The sequence below is a fragment of the Leptonotus elevatus genome, chromosome 19, assembly GCF_054856555.1.
Source record: "Leptonotus elevatus isolate MCC_2025b chromosome 19, RoL_Lele_1.0, whole genome shotgun sequence".
In the NCBI taxonomy this organism is placed as follows: Eukaryota; Metazoa; Chordata; class Actinopteri; order Syngnathiformes; family Syngnathidae; genus Leptonotus; species Leptonotus elevatus.
Genome location: NC_141257.1, coordinates 10,417,753 through 10,443,303, shown reverse-complemented (window position 1 = coordinate 10,443,303; position 25,551 = coordinate 10,417,753). Strand labels below are relative to the sequence as shown.

Genomic DNA, 25,551 nt, shown 5'->3' with positions numbered 1-25,551 from the left:
ATAGACAAACGACGGCTCGTCAATAGTGTCTCAAGGCACCACTGTATTTCATTATTTGTACTTTATTTACACTTCCAACCGCCATTTGATGGCTAATACAGGTCGGAATTGACTGTCATTTCTTCTAAGCACCTCAAGTCATATCATAGTAAGGGCACCACATTCACTCCTTTTATGCCAATAATTTCTGCCTTGCTAGAGACGGCAGTGTAAAATATGCAATTTCAGGCTCTGCTGCATCCCAATGACGCCGCCCAAAAGAAGAAGACAAATCACCCTCCTTTGAATTAACTCACTGGTGCTATGATCTTGATGAGGAGAAGATGATGATGATGATAATGAGGAAGTTTGACGCCTGTGGAGCTGCGTCTTCATTCCTCTGATAAATATTGTTTCACAGCATAACAAAAAATCCGGGAACAGATCTTATATAATAATATTCAACTCAAATTGTATGCAAAGTGTTATGAGGGCTTCGATGGAGCACTTGTGCTACAATGAGGACACAATGAGGAGGAAATCTCCATAATGGCATGCACATACCCCTTCATGGGGTTTTTTCTGCTCAAGATGGATGGAGGAGTGGAATCGCATTCTGCAGGAAGTCACAACTTGGAATAACCTCCGTGTTGTTGTGAGGCAGACTTGTGAAATTTCATTGAAATGTCAGCGCTCGGCAGCGTCTGCCATTTGATGGAGGCTCCTGATGGCTTCAGCGTGGCAGCAACTGGCAGAAAATTGGCAATAAAAGTCAGCGTGAGTGGGTAAAACAAGAGCAGGACAAAAAAAAAAAACATTTGACCAAGCGGGTGTTTTCGTTATCTCACAAAAGTTTGTTTGTTTTGTTTATTTTGGATCCCCATTAGCGGTTAGTTAATCTTCCTGGGGTCCATTTATTAAAACACAAATAAAACAGATGGATTAAATTAATTCCAATAACTATTATACATTCTGGTACGCATCTTACACATGTTCAATAAAATAAAAATAAAATAAAATAGAATAATACATAAGTGATTAATACACCCCTCACATTTCAGCAAATATTTAATTATATCTTTTCATGGGACAATTTAAGAAATGACCGTACAATGGAAAGTAGTCATTGCACAGCTCATTTAACAGTGTCAATTTCTTACAAGCAGACTAAGCACATGGATTATTGCAACAATGTTCTGCGGTCTGATGAGACCAAGATAAACATATTTGGTTCAGATGGTGCTTAGCGTATGTGGCGGCAAACAAGTAAGGAGAAAAAAAGACAAGTCTGTGATATTGACACTTTGGGCATTTTCACTTAGTGGTCCACTCACTTTTGTTGCCGAGAAATGCAATCAATGTATTTGAAGGAATTGGTTGCTTTGGGCACAGCATAATAAATATCTAATAAGCCAGCAAAATGAAAAGAAACAAGTTCATATTAGCGGAAAATTAGCTTCTGGGTGCATCATTTGTACCAACAAGCTAAATGACCTTTTCCAATATACTGCAGATCTAATTGGATACTGGATGGCCAAGAATTGAAATGAGGGCAGAGCACAAATACGTTTATTGGGTTTCAAGTCAGTGTGCTATGCACACTAAAATGGTAGACTGCGATGTATAGATAACAATCACCGTGTCGCGTATATAATCTAAAATCCTTTTAAGGACATTAAAGTCACAATGAGATCCCTCACATATTTAAAGTCTCTAAAAAAAAAAAAAAGATTATTTGTTGCTGGCGTAAATGCGCAGTGAGAGCCGAGCTCCCCTGCTGGGCTCGGTGCAGCCGCTTCAAAGAACGCAAAATCAAACCATCAAACTCTTTCCTCACTCGGCCTAATCTGTAGCACAGCAGCTATCTGCTCGCGAGAGATAGCCCGACTGAGTGTGCACTTAACAATAGTGGCTGGGCGCAATCAAATACAGTAGAATACTGTACTGGCCTCATTCGGAACAAGTGTATGAAATGCATTAACTGTTTCCATGGATGAATCATCAACTGTTGCTCCGCGAGCTGGCTCGTAATTGTTACGTGAATTCATTTCTCGTTACCAAAAGGCCAAATCCACAAAGCATACCGCAATCAATATTTTCATTGCATCTTTGAATTGAGCTTGATCCCACAAGTCTAAACAAAGCGACGTGTGGCAACACTCATAAATAATCACCCTAAATGAGCATTGTGTGTCCAAAGCCCCAATGTTGTCTGTATGATCATTATCTAAAGTGCATCATGATGGCCCCGAGCTGATCGTGCATCTGCCATATTCATCTTACTCTGCAGTGAAGCAGAGGAATGACACACCCGAGGCATTCTCACAGTCCCAAAGTGGATGTGGCAGAAATGAAGAAAAAGGAGCTTTTGCTCAGATGGGGATTTTTCCAAATGTCTAAAGGAGGAGAGCCGTGGCAGTGAAGTGTCAACTGCACACAGCACCTTCATTGGTTTAAGTCGCACGTAGAACATATTGTAGTCTGTTTTTTTCTGAATAATGTATTTTTGACCAACAAAAAATATATAAAATTTTGAAAAACAAAAAAACTTAAATAATTTTTTGTTTTTTTTGTATACAAAAAAGCAAAAATCTGAAAAATACAAATCTATATCTACATATTGAAAAACAGGAGGGAATGTCCAAAAACAGAAGAAGAAAAAATTAAAACAGAAAGAGAACAGAACATTGATAAGGTACATCATTGAGCTGATAACCTCTTCCATCACATCTTTCGTTCAGCACTTGCTCCCTTGTTACATGCTAATGAGATTTGTAATGCAAAATGCTAATTATCTGAGCCCTGGAGCAGTCGCTTGTTGGTGGAGCTTTTCTATGAAACAACTTGGGTTGCCCTTTAACTCACAACTTTCATTAAAAGCAAATAAATAAATAAATAAAAACATGGGTGAGTTTTTATTTCCTGTAGATGAAATATGATGGATGATACAGCCTTCTTACCTTCTTTTGTGCCGTTTACAAACTACACAGGCTAAAGTCGTCGTCATCGTGCCTAACCCAGAATTTGAAGACTGGGGAGAGTCAGACCTCTGAATAACAAGAAATATACATGAATAAACTATGTGAGGCCTACTTAAAATAATAAAAAACAAAACAAGTGAACATGCTACAAAAGGGGCAGAAGACATAATGACTATTTGTTCTCCAAATTTCTGTGGAGTGACAATATATGGAGTTCCATTAAAGCCAAACTCTCTTTCTGAACTGAGATTAAACCCGTAAAAATCAATAGTAGCTAAGCATAATGAAAGCTATTTTTAACCTAGTAGTATCAAGAATCATGAACATGTTGTCCTCCATTTTGAGCTGATGACATTAGTGAACACAGCAAATGCGCACATTAGTGGCACACATTGGAGCATCTCCAGGCTGGAATTATTTCTTTATTTTGTTTAAAGGTTAATGTACAACTCTGTCTTTTGCATACTTTATATAGAGAGGCAAAAAAGGTGTACCTTCAACCCTTTGTGTTGTGGCCAAGCGTTGATCTGCTCTTCTTCCTCTTTCAGCAACAGCAAACAGGTGTTCCTAATCACATGCAGCATGTGTGCGTGTTGCAGGTGCAGATGCAAACCCAAAGCCCCCCCCGCCCCGTTATTGAATACATCCAGAGCAGCTCAGCCTGGTCACTGGAGCTAACTGTACAAAAAACGGCGGTGTGTTAAAGCCATGATCTACTTTACAGTGGAAAAAAATGTAATAAATCCAGATAGTTATATATAGATCGATTTTGATGGCATTATTTAAATATACGCATTGAGTTTTCCCTTGCACCAAGTACTGTATATCAGTATGTCTGTATTATAGTGCCCCCAGGTGGCCAAGGTGCACACACCAGAAGGAGCAGCACAATGTCCATCGAACTCCATCCATCCATCCATTTTCTTGACCGCTTGTCCTCACAAAGGGTCGCGGGGGGCTGAAACTGAAAATGTGGCAAAAAAACAAAAAAAAATAAGTTTCTATTTGAATATGTCGTTACTGTATGATTTTATAAATTGCATACAGTGACATTTGCAAAAATGTACACTTATCAATATGAATCATGTTATAATTATTGCATTCGTATTATAATTATTGTATTGATTAATTATGAATTATTACTGTATTTTTCCCCATTACGTTTTTGTCTTTTCAACTTTGAGATTGATTGTGTTGTTTGCTGAGGCAGTGTTTTGTGATGTTTGAGAGACACCATGTTTCTCCCCAAAATGGGTTTAATCCACTTTCTTGGTCTCTAATGGAGAGAAGCCAAGATTGGTGCTGGTAATTGTCAATTAAAGACACGATGTCACAGCGGCAGGTGGGCTCAGGTTGTGTTAAACCTTCAATTGACTTTCAGGCTTAATTCAACAATGTGCAGGTGGCAGCTTTAGCGTTTATGAAGCTAGAAATGCAAAACAGTTCTCGGTAACTCTGTGAGGTTTCTCTCGGGTTCACTGTAATTTCGAATTTGAAAGATATTAGAATATTTGATTTGTGTAATAACACGTGTGGGTGTGAGTGTGGCCATGAACCCAATGAGGACAAAAGAAAATAGATGGCAGGATGGGAACAAATGAACCACACAGCTATTTGCTGTCTCGATTATCTTGTTTGCAATGACGATGAGGGGTCACGACATGGACTATTATGTGGAATTATTATTTGTGAAGAATTGTGAATGAATTTGATATGCCCGGCTCTTTCGAGTCGGACCCACGTTCTGGCTTTCAAATGGGTGTGGCTTGCCAGGCTAAAAAAAAAATAATAATTAAAAAGAAATACAATATTTAGTTACTGCTTTGCAAAAAAAAAAAGGCTAGACATAGCGTTGAGAATGTTATGATGGACAGAAAAAAGAAAATTCAGTTACAGTTTCAAGGCGTAAAAACTTTACCAACCCAGAGAAATCTCTTCTCCAGTTGAACCTGAAGTGTTTACTCATGTTGTCAGCGTTGAGTGCGCCGCTCTGCTCATGTCATCGAGCGCACACAACATTTGTTCCGCCCGAGCTCAGCTAGTCAGGCAGCAAATTAGCAGTGGCTTCTTGCTGGAACAACGATCTCAAGGCGCTGTCTTCACAGTTGAAGCGGCACATCCAATTAGCTGTCTTCATCTCTAATGCCAGTCAACAAGATAGGGAATTAGAACTGGCGTTAGGTTATTGAAATACAGCTAAATAATGTTTATTTCATTAACCAGAGCTGTGTCTGTGACTAACTTGAACTAGTGTATGAGACAGTATACATGTTCTGAACAACTTTCATAAGTCATCCTTTATATTCTCCTGAACGTCGAGCCGTGACAAAGAGCGGGTGAAGTGCCGCAAGTATCTGAAAATATATATTTGCTTGAGTATAGATTGAAAGCGTAAGGGTCACAGGCGGCCACTTCATGAGCCTCTCAAGACGTGCGCCATGAATCATGTTGTGCCTCTTCCCGTTTTCAGACTGATAAAAGCTTTGACTGTGCAAACAACTGGAAAATACAGTGTGGGCGGTGAGCAACTAGTGGAAGAAGAATGTTCCCCATGTGATTCATCGCAGATACTATGGAGGACCAAAAAGGCCAAAATAAATGAATAAAAGTGAAAATAGAAATTATATAAAAATTTTAATATATATATATATATATATATATATATATATAAATGTGTGTCTAATGTCTAATCCTCAGTCCCCCAACCAACATGAACTCAAACTAACAATAATATTGTTACAGTATCAAGCCGTTTATTACACTCCAGTTAAGGTTAACTGTAAATCTCAACACACAAAATGCTTAAAATTACACAGTGCCCAGTAAAATGCAAACACACTTTTGTTTAGCTTGCTTCCCGAAGGTAGCTAGCTCTAGGCTAACACACAATGGAAAGCGCCATTGACTCGCTAACGCTAATTAGCGCGCTACTGGCAGCACTTTTATCACTCAAAAGAACGGCTATTCATACAAAACGCTTCAGGAATGTATACAGACAGAGAAGCATGTTAACATTACTCACCGGCATATGCTCTTCTTACGCTGCAAAAAAAACAAACTTTTGTTGGCATGACTTAATTGTGACTTTTTTTCTTCTACTCTCAAACGTGGCTACAACTTAGCAGTGTATCAGAACGTGCGGAAACACACTGCCTCTAAGTGGCCAAACCGTGTACACCATGAACACACAAACAAGGGCAAGACAGGACAATAATTTAAATAAAATCTATTTTAGGACATTTTATATCGTATGAGAATTGTGATTCTTATGAAAATCTTTTTTTTTCCCGGTGCACCCCTATGAAAAACACGTCAAATTTGGTCTTTTTTCACATTATGTTTTTGGGATGAAACTTAATGCAATGCAGACATCCTAAAAACGTAAAAATGTAAAAATTGGGCTGGTTTCCAATTGACTTCCAATTGGATTTTGGCCAATAACAAATACACAGAAACTCTAACCACACAAGAGGCCCAATTAATTTGTCTGACAGTGTCCAGCTCCTGGTTGAGTGTTGCATCATTAGAATGGAGCTCAGCATTACTGAAAGGAATATAGTATTTTGATGAGACTGCAACCATACACAACAAAGGTTATCCAAGCAAACAATTCAGTGCAGTGCGTGTTTTATTATTATGATTCAACGATGATTGCAGCACTGACAAATTGTGTGATAGATAAGTACTATTTGCATTTGTTTTCATTTCATGAAATTCATGATAATGACAGAGAAACAGCACAGCACATCCTGGATGTTACATAAAACACATGAAAGCTGGAAATAAATAGACATTGTTGAAAACATTAACATTTGCACGATTCTCCTCCGAAGATGATGCACGATCAGGAATACATACATTTATAGAATTTTTTTTTCCCCCATTTGTAGTATTCCATTGCAAAGTCATAATGTGGCGCATGGACGGTAAAAATCCTACATTGTGATTTCTTCAGTGTTGTCCCATGAAAAGATACAATTACAAATCTGCAGAAATGTGTACTCACTTTTGTGAGAAACTGTAACTGTAAATTTGAATTATATTAAAGATTATTTAACAAAACAAACAAGAAGGCAAGCAGGAGCCATTCAGGCACAAATATCTAGTTCTTATTAGTTGGAGTGCTTGTGGAGCAAGTAAAACATAATTAAAAAAATATACGTGAGCCGTCATGTAATTTATTACACGGTGAATTCCAGTGATCCTGGTAGTTAACTGGAAAAATTAGTTTAATGAGCGTTGTTGTACGGATATGAAATACACACTAAATTACTACATCCATCATACGAAGCATTTAGTTCATGTGAGACGATTCATTTGTTTTACTGTTTGTTTTTTTTACATCTCATCAAACTGCTTGGTACATTTGGATGTGGTCTATCTCTTGGGCCTGTCAATGTCATCAATGGCGGCCAGAAGTTTCTGGCGAGCCTTCTTGTTTATGTGGGAGCCCAGACAAACGTTCACCAGGTTCGCAAGCTGCTTCATGGAGTACTCCTGAGAAGAAGAAAAAAAGAAAAAAGAAGAAGAAAAAAAAAAGATTCGTTTTTTGAGGCCAAGTCATTCGGAGATAAGATATAAACAAATAAATAAATACGATGGCTAAAATGTGTATGTAAAAAAATAAATAATAAAATAATAAATACATAGAATTAACAATAATTAATTATATAAATTTAAAACATACAGAAGCGTATTGCATTCACTTGGGGAAAAAATCCAGTTTTTCTGACTTTATTTTGAGGGGGAAGCTTTATTTTTCAGTTTTTGTTTGTGTATTTATTTTTTCTGTTATAACAAAATTATTCAGAAAAACTGAAAAAATATTCAGAGAATCAGAAAAAATACAGAAAAAAATGAGGAAAAAATAGAAAAATTATTTTAACTAATCAAAAATAAAATATTAAATAAAACAGAAAGTAAAAAAAATACTGACAAAAACAAAGAATTTTTTTTCCAGAGTGAATGCAATATGCTGCCGTAAAAAAGGAATATATATAAAAAAAATATATATTTTATGTATCTTCTTATTCAATTAAAAATAAAATGACAAAAAATACAGACTAAAAACATCTTCACTTCAATTTGAGGGAATAATGCTACAAATACAACACGACTCGTGATCATGTAAATACTTAACCCACACCTGTACTATATAACTTTGATAAGCCCTTGAACTTGAACCTGTCCACAAGAGTGGCTTACGCTGGTTTTGTCAGCAACATGCTTAAAATTGACAGCCAAAAATACATATTCAAGCATGAGTGCGGATGCGTCACCCTGTGGTTCTTGATAAACTGCTCCATATCATTCTCCGTCAGGTAGTAAGCCTTGATGTAGGTCTCGACAAACTCCTTATCCGGAATGGGCCTGAGGTCGGTCAGCTTCTCCAACTTCATCAAGAACTGTTGGAAGTCCAGCTGCATCAGGGCTCGGCCCTCGTTGCTGCATTTCTTCACGTTGGCGTAGCTACAAAAGAGGGCAGGAAATAGGAAATTCAGAGAACGCCAACATCCTTAGCTCGGACTCGCCAGCCGCATTTGGTGGCGCTGGCGTTGCCAGATGGCACCACGCTGCTTTCATTTTCAAGCGGCAAATCACAGACGGCCTTGTGAGATGGAGGCGCCACAAGCCAAATGGTGCTCGGAAGGCTTTTAAAGTTGGCATTAGGTATCTACTCATCCATATTCTATGCATCTTATACTCATTAGTGTTGCGGGTACTAGCCCAGCTTTAATATTACGTTTAAAAATATATAATAAAATTACATAACACATTTCTTTGTAATATGTGCCCCACTAGTCTAATTATGGTATTCTGATTAATATTGTGTTTGTGGAATATGAATTAAGCAGAAAAATCCACCCGTGTGGCCATTTTGACACTTGCTGTCAACTGAAAATGACATCACAGTTACTCAGTTCTCAGGTAACAACCAATCAAAGCGCACATGTTTCCTGTTTGGTCAAGTGAAGTTCAGTAAGCTGAGCTCGTGCTGCATTCGGGGAAGGTAGGAAATCGGATATATCCCCCTTGGAATCTCCCGGTTCCAACCTCAACGCGTGTAAAGCGAATGTAAACAACATTTGAATCTTTGTTCAAATAACTAAATTAATATTATAATAAATAAATAGATAAATATGTTTATAATTGTGTAAATTATATTTTGCCATTCACGGTCTTTGTCTCTGTAGGTTTGCCATTGTCAAGTCACTGTGATGTCGTTTTCAGTCAACAGCAAGTGGCAAAATGGCCGCCTCCTGAAATGGAGAAAAATGGGTGGATTCTGCTGTTTAATTCATATTTCACAAACACAATATTAATCAGAATACTGTGTCTAGACTAGTGGAGTCTCATAGAACATATTGTGTGTAAAAAAAAACAAAAATACATTTTGACTTAACATTCCTTTAGCTAGGGTAATTTCCATTAGCCGATCTCTTCCACATTGTATGTTAGCATTAAGCTAGTTTTTGTTAGATGTAATTATGGTTTGGTTGAACCATTTGCCATAAACGATTCACTTTTATTATATTTGTCAGTTTTACAGTAAGCTTCAACTAGTGACAAAAGCTTGACTCAAGCAATCTTTGCCTCCTATTACTTTCTGAAAATGAATCGCATACATTTTGATACATTTTCACTCATGATGTGTACATTTTGAATAGAATGCGCAGTGCACCCATTGCAATTGTGTATATAGAAATATAACATTTTGAAATGCTTTTTTTTTTTTGTTCTTAGCTCTATTAAAATCTTCTGTGGTCTCATCACGGGGCCTCAAAAAAAAAAGAAGAAGAAAGAAGTATTTTTAAACCTTAAATGGCCAGCCATCAGAACTGTACCAGGTAGGTGGGTGATAAGGTACCATATTAGGGAGAAGAGGTTATTATTTCATGTTAAAATAACTCGGGCTGACTTCGACCTTGCTGCGAGAGCATCACCGGATGTTATCTTTGATCAGCATATGGCCTTTAACGCCTCTCAAGGAAGAGCTTTGATCAGCTTGAGGGGAAATGGAGAAAATGGTGCCTTACCTGTTGCAGGGGGAGCAGCATTTTTCTTTAAGGAAAATGCTAAGAGAAACATTTGAGCGTAAAAAAAAAAAAGGAGCTAGGAAGACACTGTGAATGCAAGTAGACACTGATTAGCTCAAATGTAAATTTCCGAGTATGTTTTTTTTTTTAGCCACTGATCCACTATTTATTTTTATTTTTTTTTACCTTATCTTAACTTTTGAAAACATCCATCACCATAGGACATGAAGCCCTTTACACTGAGGTTGACTGCAGCCTCTCATCATCATCAAGCTGGTATAGACTCAGAAATGTTGTGCCGTGAGATATGAGAGGGCTTCATCACACCTCTGATGTAACAAGCCACTCCACACGTCCACTCAAACACAAGGACGTAGGTAGTGTATTAAAAAAAAAAAACGCAGACCTTTCCTGTCACCTCAAAAGCCATATCTGGTGCTTACACGCGAAAAAGTGATGAAATGCATAGCAAAGCGATGTGTCAAGAGCATTTTACAGTTAGCGCGAGTGGCCCGTGTCATGCAATTCCCGAATGAGTCTGGAAGAGACGGCAGCCGAGCAAAGCAAAGGAGACGGGGATGAATGTAGAGTTGTTTTGTGAAAGGGTGATCCCAAAGGAACCCTGCGAAGTGAGTCTGCGCCGCTCTCGTGTGGGATGGACGTATACTGTATGTGTTTGTGTTCGTTGTGCATGACAGTCTTTGGGAGGAATCTTGGATTTGTGTTGTGTGCATGTCAATTGTGCTTTTGGCTGAATAAATAAATAAAAAAAAGTGGGGAAAAATGTAACTCAAACATAACATATAAAATGACGGAAGCGTATTGTTGCATTCACTTGAAAAAAGAAACAACAACTCCTGTTTTTCTTACAATTTTTTGGGGGAAGCTTTGTTTTTTTGAGTAGTTTTTTTTCTTTTCTGTTTTTCTGAATATTTTTTTCTGTTTTACAGATTTTTTTTTTCTGTCAAAAATTATTCCGGAAAACAGGCTGAAAAAAAATGATTCAGAAAAACTGGAGGAAAAATTACTCAGAAAAACAGGGAACAAAATAATTGAAAACAAAAAACAACAAAAAAAATATTTAAAAAACAAAAAACGATTTATTTATTTTTACCTCTGAACTCCAAGTGCTAATAGCGGAAGCGGATACTTTCCCGCATACCTCCATATGCAATAAGATGGTCATGTTAATTTACTGGCTCTCAATAGAGGAATGAATGTGTTGTACTGTGTTGTGGTTTGTTCTCTAATCTCTGAGGGAAAAACCCCTTTCAAAAAATATTCTGAAAAACTGAAAAAAAAATTATAAAAAAAAATAATAATAAAACAATATTTTATAAAACAGAGAAAAATTACTCAGAAAAAAGGAAGAAAAATATTCAATAAAACAAAAAAATACTCAAAAAAAACAAAGCTCCCCAAAAAAATTGTCAGAAAAACAGGACTTTTTTCCCCCCAAGTGAATGCAATAAGCTTCCGTAATAAAATATATACATATATAAAGAAATAAAAGTAAAAAAAAAAAAAAAAAAAAAACGAGATTCAAAAAATAAGTACAATAGAAAAATAAATGTGGAAATAAATACAACAATAAATAAATAGAGAATGAAATGAAAAAAAAGTGCACTTAAAGGTAATAATACTACATGAAAAAAGTTATCCTACTATAAATATAGACAAAATAGTTATTACTGCTGAAAATGGCTAAATGAGTCAAGCATCTCTTTAATATGATACAAACAAAATGGCTGTCTTACCCCTCCACCAGAGTCCTGTTGGCCAAGCGGATGCAGTGCTCCCACAGGACATTGGTCACAGGCAGCGGGATGTGCATGTGTCGGGAGATGTCACCAAGCCGCTTGTTGAACATCTCAAACTCCTTTCGTGTAAGGAAAAGAAAACAGATGTCAGCATAGTCAAACTACTGTCAATAAAAACACTAAATGTAGAGGAAACCCCTTTTGCGTAGTACAGGGGTTTCTCGAAACTGTTCTCATGAATTAGAATATGTAATGTACAGTGTTTGCAGCTGTAATTTGCTGAACAATTCACATATTTTCTGCTTTTTGTTCCCAAGAAACCATATTGAAGTGAGTTGAGGAGCTTCATTTAGACAAATGTAGTGCTTTGATGCCATCCTTGCAATCCTTACAAACCTTGACTGTGAGGTGTCAATTGCGCTCAGATTTTTGCTATGACTACGAATAGCACGATAACACTGCACTTTGCTTCTTAAACACATAGCAGCATAACAAAACAGTTCAATACAGACCAAAATATTTTCTCTCGAGCGGGAGCAGCTTACAGTGTGACTGGAATATTTACCCTTCAACCTCCTTTTCCTACTCAACCAGTTGAATGGAAAAGCAGTTTGGTGCACGCCAAGGTATACAGTATGCCGTATTACAGCATTTACAGCAGAATAATGCATTCGCTTATAAGAAATCACCCCTGCTGTACATCCTCATCTATTTATTCATATATTCATACATACATCTGGCAACCACAATTACAGTCATTACATTCACACCTAAGGACAATTTAGTATTCATTTAAAACACAGGAATTAGTCCACAGAAGAGGGCCAGAGCTGGATTCGAACCCGGGTCCACTACAGCACAACACAAATAGCAAAACGGAATCGTGATAGCTAGCAAAGCCAACTGTATTTAATTTGAAATGAAATGTTATTCACTCTTAAACAGACTCTTTCTTACTTCAGCATTTTCTCAATGAAGTCATTTTGGAGGCTCCAGCGTCTCCACGCCACTTTATATGCAAATCAATGTCATTGTTGAATGCTGGTGATGAACCTGAATTCATGAATAAAATATCTCTCTGCGTGCAGTATAACAAAAAAAAAAGAAAGAAAAAAAAGTGGCACGCTCGTTTCAATCAACGTACACGGCGCGACGCGTGTGCATTACGTGTATCTGACAAGTTGTTCGAGTGGGTTATTAGCGGCCGATGGGGAAAGCTACATGCTAGCTGTAATATGCACCTTGTCAGTCCATCAAGTGGACCATTTTGCCACTGTAAGGGTTTCATCCCGGGGTTTGCAATTTAGCTCATGAACTAAATTAATTAGGCTTTAAATGCAGCGCTGCCAGAGTCGGAATTCATGAGGTGAGTTCAAGTTCTTTTCAGGGCAAAATACTTTTCCCTCTGAGTAGAATGTTTTATTATGTATGACTCCATTCATAAATACATAATCTATGGACATTTGGGCGGATATGTGATTTAACACGTTCTTTAACAGGGATGTGGGTACTGTTCGTAAAACTGCACACACTGCTGACCTTTTCTGACCTCTCGGTTTAACCCCCCTTCCTCATTTAAATGCAAAATGCATGATGAGCATGCATAGAGGTGCATATTTAGTGGGTTACTTTTACACACAAAAATTTCCAAAACTTTAGAGGAGCTCTATGTTCCAAATGGACCAAAACATCACAAATAATTGCAAATAAAAGTTAAAATATTTATGTCATTTATAAAACTTTCTGCCAAAAATTCAAAGGAAGACTAATGTGGTCCACTGTTGTATGCGAACATAAAACAAAACTGAAAAAAAACCTGTGACTGTGTGTCTTACATCTTTGACAAAAAATCCAATCTGCACACTTAAAAAAAGAAAGTGTTTGCTCAGCATGACCTGTTGCCATTTGGCTCAGCACCACGAATCAAATTTCCAGTTTTTATTCTGCAAGTGTGACAGAAAGAAGCTGAAGGAGGAGAATAGCTAATGAACATTTGTTGTTTAAAAAACAAAACTAGGAGTGCCAGGCGATTAGATAGTAAACTGAAGCAACCCCCTTCGCTCCTGGCTGTTTTACTGGATTTTGACAGATTTTTGTATCTGTTTCCATTTTGCAGCCATTAGCATTAGAATATAGCTAAGTTTCATCATTATTCACAAACCTGTTAAAAACAATGGCAAAAAGAGCTTTTTGCAAAATGGCCCTGGCTGATCTCTTATACTTTGCTGCCACCTGCTGGCCGTTTTTTGTAATAACTATCATTGCTTTAAGCGACCTCTTCATGTCAGAAGCTGCATCAAAGTCTTCTGCATGGTCTAGCATTAAAAAAAAAACATAAAAGATGCATGAATATGTTTTTGGGAGTGAAGGACAAAGTATTAAAAACATATTTATACGTTTTTGGGTTTGAATGATTTAGCATGAAGTTACTTGCGAAATTCTGCACATTTTTAAAATTGTAACATAAAACTTGACCCTAGTCTCCAAAAATATATGCATTATTATAAAATGTATTGCTGCAAAATTTTGAAGCGGACGTGTCTGCTGCGTTGTGACTGGAAATCCCCTAGTACAGGCTTTACAAGTAAGGGACCGCCCCTTACTTGTAAAGCCTGTACTATTAATCACGCGTTCAAAAAATTGGTGGCGTTAAAGGAACTTTAAATTAACTCAAAATCAATGTCTTAATTTTTACACCAGGGCTTCTAGTCTAGGCTGAGGCTTTCCTGCTTGTGTGTGTTTTATTTTGGTTCTCTGGCTTTGTCCCACATTTAAAAAAACATGCATGTTCAAACGTGTCCATTGGCGTAAATGATCCTCCAAAATTAGTTGGGATAAGCTCCAGCTCATTTGCGGCCATATTGAGGACACAGAAAATGGATAGAATCACACAACAGTGTTAGGCGCATTACCTTTAAGAGCTCGTCCACATATATGTTATGCTGGGACATGATCTCTTTAATGTCCCATTTAACGCCAGACATCAGGAGCAACATTTGCTCGTAGTCGATGGCCTTGGCTGCCACGATCCAGTAAATGGGCTTCCGCAGTTCACTGGCTGTAGACACAGTCTGGGAGAAGAAACAGAGAATTGTCAATATGTACGTGGTCAAATTAGATAAAAATTGAATACGATGGTCCCTCCTTTACATATGGACTACAAAATGTCAAAACGGTACAGAGTTACAAAAAAAGTGAAAAGTGTAAATGTTAGAAAACATCTCGCTTTTTTTTTGTTTGTTTTTTTGTTTTTTTACAGCTAAACAAAAATAAATGCTAATTAACGAACCCCAAATATAAGCAGCACAAAGCCATTTGCCTAACATGGCATTCCATCACGATTTATACATCTCAAATGTCAAGTTCCTGCAACAGGAAGTGCCAGGAAAAGAGCAGCTGGCTGATGTGAGTGACAGATTATTTTTTAGCGGAGAGAATGGCACACAGCGGTGGGTGACTTCGCCGTTGCTCCTGGAACAGAAATTGGTTTCTTGAGAAGTGCTGGTTGAAAATGAATTGAGTGCCTCCAGAATACTTCACAAGGAGTAACTTCCAAGTACACCAAGATAAAGGCCTTTTTTTTTTTTTTAAATGGACCTGTTTCGTTGTTATGTATGGCACAAAAAGAAACCACGAAAGAACAGAAAACATCCTAAGGAATTATCACCTCGTGTAACAATAACCCGCTTAGACATTTAAATGTCGAATGTGTCACATTTGATCACGACTGGAGGTATGGTTGGTCCCCCAGTCGTTGCAGAAGCGATTTGGATCACTTCATCTATTACTGACAGTGACAAATAACATTTTTGTTAATTAGACAAAAAGGTGCAGGCTGTTGTGTGTCCTACCTGGGAATAAAACTGCTGCAGAAAGGGCTTCTTGGCAGCAGGCATCATCGTGTCCAAATGGGATTGAAGCGACTCAAACTGCTCAGCCAAAAACACACTGAGAAAGATGACCAGACATGTTATGATAGTTATCTCTATCATGGTTGTGGTACACAAAATTGAACTTGTGAACGTAGCATTCCATGCTGTTTAATATTTAATGTTAACATAGGTTGCTTACATATTTTCAGGGGATACTTACAGGGACTCGGTGGCGACCACTCTCTGTGCCAGCCCGTAAAGAGTACCGCTGTTAGTGAGGACCACCATTTGGCTGAGGTGGGGGCTCGGCACCTTCTCCTTCCTGTCCTCTGTGGGACCGTGCATGCCAGTATTTTCACTGCCTGCTTCCTGCATGACAGAAGTGGATGCACGGATCAGCATGCAGCCAAAAGTCAACATACGCTTTTTTTTTTTTAATGCTTTGAGTTATTCAGCGAGATACATTATTTATATATACGGTATAAACTGTGCTGTGGAACATCATCCTCTTTTTTGACCCATGTGACAACAGTGTTAACTTTGCAACATAAATAAATAAAATAATTTTTAAAAATGCTGACCAAACCTTTGGATACACTGCAAAAACTCATGAATACCAATACATAGAAAAAAGGTTTCCTATTAACATGCATTGGAATTACCCAGAAAAATTCTGTCTGGGAACCAAGTGGGGTAGTCTGATCCGGTGTTCTTATAAAGGGGGAGGGATGAAAATGTTAATAATAGGAAAAAAACTTTGATGAGAACAAGGCAAGACATGTTAAATCGCCTTCAATGTGTAGTGATGCCACGGCGCCATCTACAGGGATCTATTAGTCATTAAAGTAGTTCACAATCCTGAATTTCCCGGACAAGCCTCCACGCCTACTTTATGAACATATTTGTGCGCAGAGATCTAGCAGCCCGTGAAATTTAGAGTCCATTTTAAAAATCGGTATGTTTCGTGGGCAATACGCGAAGCAGCCGGCTCGGACGACGTCATAAGAGGGGCGCGGCAGCCAAAGGGGTAGAGGCGGGATTTTATTGAACCGAGCGTTTGACTTCCGGCTAAGAAAAATTGCAGCCGAAATAACTCATATTTCATAAGAAATGACATCGCGATTGTGTCAAAGGTAAGATTTCATCATTATATGCCTACCTGTGGAAGGGCTTAAAATACTATGGCGTAGTTTAAGTCTTCAGTTGCAGAGACGTTTATGCAATTATTGTAATTATCTAATCAGGACAGGGAGTAGCAGGAGATCGTCACTGATAAGAACAACAACAATGACGAATTATTTTATTCTTACGTTGGAGTCTGCTCTCTCTCTCTCTCTCTCTCTCTCTCTCTCTCTCTCTCTCTCTCTCTCTCTCTTTATATATATATATATATATATATATATATATATATATATATATATTTTTTTTTTTAAATTATTATTATTATTATATTTTTTTTTTAGCTGATCTCCAAAATGGGAGCAGTATGGGAGTGGGAGTCGTTTTTACTGGGAGCGAAACAGGGCAGGAATTTGTATGTATTTATTTTTTATTATTATTTATTTATCACTATGGTCTAGGACGGGATTTATTTCTGTGGCAGCGGGATGGGCCGGGTGTGAAAATCCCCTTCCATGACACCCTCTAGTTTACATGCAGTCAATAACCCTTTCAAAACCTGAATATTGCCAATATTCGGGTTTCTAAAAATCCCAATGAGATCCAAATCTCCTCAGGGTCTAACAGTAGTTATTTAACTCTCATGTTAATTTCATCATCTGTAAATTAAGACAAGATAGCAATTAGTGCTACAAAATAGATGCGTGAGTAAAAATACCATCTGTTTTGACAAGGGGAACAAATAGTGTGATCATTTTTCCCTTTCATACTTGGTCCTCTCCCGGTATATAAAATGAAGGCACACGTCTTTGATCATACCAGCTCCTGAAAAGACAGAAATGTATTCCCTGCAATCGCATAAGATCCACCTCTAAGCTTCTGTAAAGAATTCTATACATCAGCCTGGAAGCGCTTGCCTGAATAGCGCGTCGATATTCTTTAAGACATTCATATTCAGCGGACGTGCAAACGGGAAAGTTGTTTTGTTTCTGTTTGTAGGTATTAATGACACGCACACACACACTTCTCCCATGTGGACCACCAGCACTGTAAAAGATGAGGCCATCAAAGCTTGGGAGCTTATCTACACTTGTGTAATGATTTCAAAATAAAGCATTGAATTCCCGTTGGAAATAAAGGACACAGACGGAAAATGTGCCGCTATCAATTTCAAAACAGATAGGAGGCGTAAAGCACGGAATGAGGAGGGAGATCACACATGGGATCACAGTGGATGCCTGTTTTTCTCTTAAACTGATCAAAAGATAAAGCAGGAGGATTTGCTCACTTGAAAATTATACTTTGAGTACAAATGTGCAATACAAGAAAGCCATTACTTTCTGAAGAGCTTTATGGTATCCGTTGGATTTGGATTCTCTTCCTCCTCATATTGCTTTTGGTACAATGATACAGGAAAGCCAGGATCAAGATGAACATCATCAGAGAAACTCTTAGAGCATTTTATTTTATTATGCATGGAAATGAACTCATTTTAGCATTTACAAACTAAGTAAGAAATAAAAGACAAATAATCTTAAAACAAGATTAATCATTTTTGAAATTCTGCTCTTGCATAGTAAATCATTCTCAAAACAAGATCAATAAAACTTTATATATAAGAGTTTGAGTCTAGGTTTGCAAAGCCACCGAGTGACGGGCAAAACCTGCTGCAGTCTTTTATGAAAATTGTGATGCCCCCCAATCGACTAACTAGATGAGAAACTACCACTTATGTGTGAAAAAAAAAAGTCATTAAAACTAACCTCAACCTTCAAATTTGACCATCTCATTGATTAATGCAAAAATAATTACCCTAAAAACATCACACAGATGTTCACTCAAGTGACATATGATGCCAGTCAGATAGTAAAAAATAGATTTTCTCCTGTTAAATTTACTATTACTCCAAGCCTCCACAACAGTTACCACTACATTTACTATGTACTACATAACATTATATAGTATTTTCCAAGTACAGGAGCCTGTTAACTTAGTAAATTAGAATTCCATTAGTCAAACTCATATCATACAGATTAATTAAATACATAGTGTAGATAAATACTTTTCAAAAGGCCAATTTCGATATTAAAAGTATTTTTTATTGTTTCTTGTGTTGTATATTATACGACGGCGTATTAGGGCCACGTATAAATATATTTATTTATTTATTATTATGAGAATAAAACAAATCTGCCACTTTATGAAGTGACAAATTTGCAACATTATAAATTTGTATGAGAAATAAACTCGCACATTTGCTTGAGTTTTTTTCCCCTACCAAATATACAAGTTTATTTCTAGTAAATTCACAAGTTTTTTTCTTGCAAATTTGCCACTTTGTAATGTTGCCATTTTGCGAATTTATTTCTCTGAATGTATGAGTTTTTTTCTCGCAAATTTGCAACTTTATAAAGTCGCAAATTTGCGAGTTTAGTTCTCGTAAATTTGTAATTTTTTTCTCAGCTATTACCCCCTAAAAAAACATTACATTTATATGTGGCCCTAATACGCCATCGTAATATCAATTTGTCCCACACATTTTTTTTTATTTAGCGGGTCAGTACAAATGCCAGGTACCCGGCCTTATTTCAAGTTGTCACTACTCGCGGCGGCGGCTACCCTCTTGATGCCGTTTTATGATCAGGAACTAGAAATTAGAAATATAGAAATTTGCCATTTATTTTATGCAATTTTAAGGAAAAATTATAGAGTATATTGGGCTAATTAAATCTTTCTTTAAAATGAGCTGTCATTGTTTTTTGGATTAATTTTATGTATCAAAAGTATTAGTACTTGGTATAGGTATCGGTGACTACTCAATATTTGAGTCCTCAAACTGGTGCCGGTCTGAAAAAAAGTATCATTGTTCATCTTTTTTTATTCCAACATTTATAGTGGAAGGCAGAATGCCCTTTCACTTGATGCAGAACAAATTTACATTGGCGCCTGATGCCATTCATTTAATAAAAGAATAGCTTTGTGTTAAACTAATCAGGCCCAGATTTCACACTACGTGAATAAATTTTTTAGGAAATTGGGACGTGGTCATCATTTATTAGCACCTTATGTAGCATTTTTGTGTGCTGTGAGATTTTTCCCATGTAAAATAAGTGGCTCAATCAATAAATGAAGGTTGGGTAACAATAATATTCTCATTCGTCAAGATAGTGAATTGTGAGTTTTTGTTAGATGTAAGCTATAATCATCCAAAATATAAAATGAAAATATGAAATGACTCACTCAGTGTGTAGTAAATATATAATATATAATCTGTTTTGGTATTATTTCCCCACTGTAATGAATAAAATCAACATGGACACTCACATTTTTGCCCCCAAAAATTTACAAAAAAAACAACGCAGTAACTAAATACAAACTGTATCATCACTGCTGTAATAAACGAGTCTTTCAGCAGGTATTCTAAACATGATTTTAGGTGCAGTGTCTCTATCATGATTGGCTGCTTATTCCTCTTCATTATAGCCCATGGAGATTCATGGTCAGCTCAAGTGGACTGGCTGCAAGGCAATTACTGTCAAGTGGGATCTTTTTGCACCTCTTTGTCACACAATTACCCGAAATTTTGTTCTCATTAGACGCATGTTAAATGGAAGGCTTTTCTTTGTTTTGTTTTGACAACCACTGGCCCTTCTGAGCCATCTGAGCTGACAGCTATTTAATGGAATCATATGAAGAAAATGACTTGTTTGAGATTGAGAGACAACAGTTAAACATCAATATCCCGATAGTGTTTGGTTGAACATACTTCGATTTTCCATAAATTCTGGTAACTGTTGTCTCGGGAAGAATAAATAGTCTGATGAGTGAGAGTTGAGAATATCTAAATTCCCGTGCATTTATGCATGGCAGTGTGTTCTTCCCACGGGGGCCGTGATGAGTCACCAGTGAATGTAAGAAATTTAGGGAACTTTGAAGAAACCGAAAGTGGCTCCAGGGGGATCAACTGTCTCCTTATCACAGCCAAGGAACATGACCTACTGCTGAACCTTTCAGTGAGGACGCTTTGCGCTCTCCACTCAACTCCCCCCAAAAATGTCAATACTTGGATATTCTGACAAATGCAGTCGTACCGTAGAGCTTAATTATGATCCATAACTGCTGTCAAAAGCCAGTCCCTTCTGGCTGGTTGGATCATTTACTAGAAGCGAGTGAGCAGGCCACAACAAAGACACCGATTTCGACAGTGATGCGCTCTGAAAGGCGACGATCCAATTACTGGGAGCAGACTGCAACCTGTGACCGAATACTTGTGTGTATACGTGTCTACTCTATATGGTTTGTATTTGAAAAACAGGAAGTGCCTTCTCTCTCAGAGACAACTCACCCTCCTGTCAACTGTAGCAAACCACAAAATACTACATTTACAAAATAAAGACAATTCCACAAGAAATTACAATTAATGGCGCATAAAGTACTCTGCATACTTCCTATTTTATAGTACACTCTAAAAACAGTTGGGTCAAACATAAACCAAATTGGGTCAAAAATGGACCGACCCAACTTTTTGAGGTAAAAAAAAAAAACTCAAAAAGTTGGTTGGGTCAAATTAAAATAATAACCCACAAAGCAACCATTAAAAAAATGTTTTGTGGGTTATTGATTGGACCCAACAATTTAAAAAGTTGGGTCAAATTAAAGTAATAACCCAAAAAGTGGGTTATTCATTTAATCCAACTTTTTGGGTTGGTTGAATAACTTAATTGAAATAAGCCCAAAATAAATGGACCCAACTTTATTAGTTATTTAGCCCAAAAAGTTGGGTCAAATTAAATTAATAACCCAAAAAACACCCCATTTTGGGAAGTTGCTTTGGTCACTCAATTGGCTCAACTTTTGGGGTTAATTGAACTTTTTGGGTTAAATAACTCAAAAGGTTGAGTTGGTCAAATTACATTAATAAACCATAAGCAGCCCATTTTCGGTTGCTTTGGGGGTTATTCCTTTGATCCAACTTTTTGGCTTACTCTAATAACCCAAATGAATTGGGTCCAAAATGAACTGACCCAACCTTTTTTTTTAGTTATTTAACCCAAAAAGTTAAAATTTAAATTAAAAAGTTAAATTAAATTAATAACCAACAAAGCTTCTTATTAATTTTTTTAGATTGCTTTGTTTTTTTCAAGGGACCCAACTTTTTGGCTAAATTGAACAACCCAATTGAATTGGGTCAAAAATACCCCAACAAAACTTTTTGAGTTATTTAACCCAAAAAGTTGGATTAAATTAAATTAATCAAACCTTTTTGGGTTGTTGTGGGTAATTCATTTAACCACCATTTTTGGGTTAATTAAATAACCTAAAAAGTTGCATCGGTCTTTTTTTGATCCAATTTAGGTTAATTAAAGAGTGTTTGATTGAAAGAACAATTAATCGGAAGTTACTCAACAGTTACTACAGAAGTTAAGTATTCTTTGAATGCTTACTCTCAATTATTATTTTGTGACTACATACTTTTTACTTATACTTAAGTTGTATTATTCAGTACTATTATTTGTGTACAGATCGTGGCTACTCTAGACACTTTTAGACAGGGCCAGTGGTACAATAAATGTAATCTCAATTAATCACAAGCCAAATAACTGCCTCACCCCAAATTGACTAGACTAAATATGTGCACATGGCTCTCATAACCACACTTCACGGACTCTGTTTCTTTAAAAAAAAAATAAACTGCTGTGCCCAGCAGAACCCTTTTTCTAAGCAAAACAGTAGCATCTATTAATGCATTAAAAAAAAGCATATCTCAGATAAATTAAAGTGAAGAACCGCTGCCACTCAGATAAGACAAATGGCTTCCTTGTGCAGTATTATAGGACTATACATTATGTGAAATTTGCATTCCACTCCCCTCTGTGCTTGCTACACATTATTCTGTGCACCTTACTTTCACCCAGCAAGTCTGTTCAGCTTGTCTAGGTTCTTCTGTAATATATACAGTATTTAATCTCATATAACAATAAAATACATGCTAAATAAGTGCAGTTATAAAGCCTATCATCATTACCATATAGCTTCGAATAACAAATAGATTGAAATGAAGGCTATAAAAGGAAGAAATGACAAAAGAAATGCATTTGCGCTGTTGTTCATTGAAAATCCAAGTGTGTGACATTTCTAAATGTTGCCGACAGCAAGGGGCCCTCAACAGCTGTCACAGCTGAACGTTCAACCAGGGACAGCGTGGACACAGATGGGTCTCGGCCATGAACTTGATATGGTGGTTTCATCAAATCTTCCCCCAGAAACATTATTGATGACACCATTTGTTTACACAGCGCAGCGGATCCCTTCCAAATATCGACCAAAATCCAAAAAGGACGACTTACACGGAGGTAAATGGAATTTAAATCAGCAAATGGGAGTGAAACATTGACTATTTGCTTTTCTATAAATCCACAATCTCTTTAAATGAAATAGCGTTAAATAATAAAAAATCTTAAGGCTATCAGGAAGGTATACAAACATCCAACCACACCAGGTGCTAACCACTTGACCACCACATCTCTTGAAGGAACTTTAAATTTAAAAAAAATGTCAACACGCTATCAGGAAAAAGAAGGTGGATGATGTTTTTACTCTTTTTCCCTGCAGATCTTCCAATTTAAGATGAGGCCACTCCGTACCTGAGATGAAATGAGATGGTACCTCGCCACCGCTCATGTGGGACTCTGAGTCATTACCAGCACGCTGGCTTTAGAATCAAACCGCTGCAACGTCAAATCAGGGGAGCACAACCGCAAGGATTTGACAGCTCGATTGAAATGCAGTGTATAATTAACTTTAAAATCTGTTTACAAATGAGGTCCAGCCTGCGCAATCTCTGGAGGACGTGGTGTGTGCATTTGCATGCAAGTGGGTTGAAGTAAAGTCACCGAGACTACAAAAGGACAATTTGCGTTCTTAATGCCAAATAAAATAAGAGGAATTTAGAAATAGTTGCATTGTGATCACAAGATTTTTTCTTCTTCCCAGCATTTCTTATTATTAGACACACACAAAAACACAAAATGGGTTGTTGCCACTTTTTTTTTACTCCTACCCCCTGAAATTGGCCACTAAGTGCACTAAGATGACAAAAAATGTTTACTGCCTGTTGAGAGCTCACTCACACTCAAAGAAATCTCTCCATCTCAGGCAATTACTTTCCATTCTCATCACGGCGGCGTAATTCACAAACAGGAGAGCATTTTTTGTATTCTAAATTGGTGAAGGAAGTTTTGCGGTTCGCTCTACTGCAAGATATGTGTTACGTAATTTGTGATGACGCTTGAAATGATTGAAACTTTGAGCAAACCAGGCTCCTGCAACTAATACACAAATGAATTGGCCCTTCATTGTCCAGTAATATTGCTTAAAAGTGCTTAAAATGCTTGTGATATATGATAAACATGTAAATATAATATATATACTTTTTTCGTCAAATACTATAGTTGTTGTTATCACAGTTCTAAAGATAGTCTGTAAATTTCAGCCGTCAGTTAATTACTGAAATGAAAATCTTGCATGTCTCGTGAGGAAAGAAAACATCTTCACAGTACGCGCTTGCTTTGTTTTATTTATTCAGCTATTTTAACTTTTTTGTCTTTTTTTTTTTACAGCCTCCTCCTCAGGGCATCCCTGAAGATGTGAACATTGCAGCAAAGAAGTTCACATTGCTATTGCTGCAAAATGCCATTGTGCTGTACTGTCAAAAATATGTTTGTTTGTTTTTTTGTTTTTAGAGGGGCTGGGGTGCTTGCATCTATAGGTCACTCCACAGTCTATAATTCAGCATACATGCAAGGAATTTTGGCTAAAGCATTCCTGTTGTATCTTTGCATTTATACATGTTGCACTTTAACTCATTCCCTCCCAGCTATTTTCACCGGCTGTTTTACTGGATTTTGACTGATTTTGCATGTCCCACAGAATATTCTGTTCTATTGCCATGAATACATGGAACCTACCAAAACAAAAAAAGATTAGAGTCTCTTCTTTAGTCAGGGGGGGAAAGTATATTTGTCTCTATTTCCGTTTCATCATTATTCACATTCCTGTTGAAAACACTGGCAAAAAAAGCTTGTTGCAACATGGCCCTGGTTGATCTCTTATACTCTGCTGCAATCTGCTGGCCGTTTTTGTAATAAATACCATTGCTTCAAGTATTCTCTTCTGTTCAGAGGCTGCATCAAAGCCTTCTGTATGCTCTAGCATAAAAAACATTTTTTTTAAAACGTATAAATAAGTCTTTGGAAGCATGGTAATATTTAAAATAGAACGCATTTATACGTTTTTGGGAGCAAATGAGTTAACCTCTGCAATTTTAAAATTATGTGACCGTTTGCCCATTGGCAAAATGTCACAGTCTTGTGAATAAAGTTGCACATTTCTCCAAGATTGTTTTTTAACATAATTAATTTAAACTGATAAAATACACTCCAATAGATTTACACACAGGTTCTTTAAGATACGTCACACAAGGAAATTTGACAGCACTGACGAAGGCTGAAGTGACAACTGAAATTGTCAGCAAGGTAAGAGGATTTTATCTCTTTACTGGAAAAAAATATTTTTGTCTGGAAAAAAATATTTTTGTCTGGAAAAAAAGAAGAAAAATGTGAAAAAAAGAAACTTTAAGCTTAGTGAAAAAATGCTGCCCCCCCCCCCAAATTTTTTTTTTTTCCACATATTCAAAACTTGAAGGCAGAGAGAGAGAGCACAATTTGGATAAAGTCTTACATCACACAGGAGACCCCTTTTAGAACCAACCCAAAAAGGTGTCATCAAAAGTTTCATTTTTTTC

At 37.0% G+C, this 25,551-nt stretch overlaps 2 protein-coding genes across 3 annotated transcripts in view; both read right to left on the bottom strand.

Moving 5' to 3' along the window:
• The window catches only part of LOC147157884 (uncharacterized), a 46,516-nt gene extending 40,087 nt beyond the window's left edge, over nucleotides 1-6,429 (bottom strand). Inside the window, exons 1-6 of the mRNA XM_086062192.1 lie at nucleotides 5,983-6,429; nucleotides 4,883-5,099; nucleotides 3,835-3,924; nucleotides 3,455-3,527; nucleotides 2,940-3,028; nucleotides 544-727 (exon numbers count right to left, since the gene is read on the bottom strand). Coding sequence (XP_085918318.1) covers nucleotides 667-727; nucleotides 2,940-3,028; nucleotides 3,455-3,527; nucleotides 3,835-3,924; nucleotides 4,883-4,926 — 357 coding nt within the window. The 5' untranslated portion in view covers nucleotides 4,927-5,099; nucleotides 5,983-6,429 and the 3' untranslated portion in view covers nucleotides 544-666. The remainder of the gene's footprint in view (nucleotides 1-543; nucleotides 728-2,939; nucleotides 3,029-3,454; nucleotides 3,528-3,834; nucleotides 3,925-4,882; nucleotides 5,100-5,982) is intronic.
• A 141-nt stretch (nucleotides 6,430-6,570) lies between these two features.
• Nucleotides 6,571-25,551, bottom strand: part of vps50 (VPS50 EARP/GARPII complex subunit) — a 72,574-nt gene continuing 53,593 nt past the window's right edge. For both annotated transcript variants that reach the window (XM_086062188.1, XM_086062189.1), the window contains 6 exons: nucleotides 15,850-15,998; nucleotides 15,609-15,705; nucleotides 14,670-14,828; nucleotides 11,755-11,876; nucleotides 8,240-8,429; nucleotides 6,571-7,457 (listed from right to left, as the gene is read on the bottom strand). In XM_086062188.1, the coding sequence (XP_085918314.1) occupies nucleotides 7,338-7,457; nucleotides 8,240-8,429; nucleotides 11,755-11,876; nucleotides 14,670-14,828; nucleotides 15,609-15,705; nucleotides 15,850-15,998 (837 nt within the window). In that variant the 3' untranslated portion in view covers nucleotides 6,571-7,337. The remainder of the gene's footprint in view (nucleotides 7,458-8,239; nucleotides 8,430-11,754; nucleotides 11,877-14,669; nucleotides 14,829-15,608; nucleotides 15,706-15,849; nucleotides 15,999-25,551) is intronic.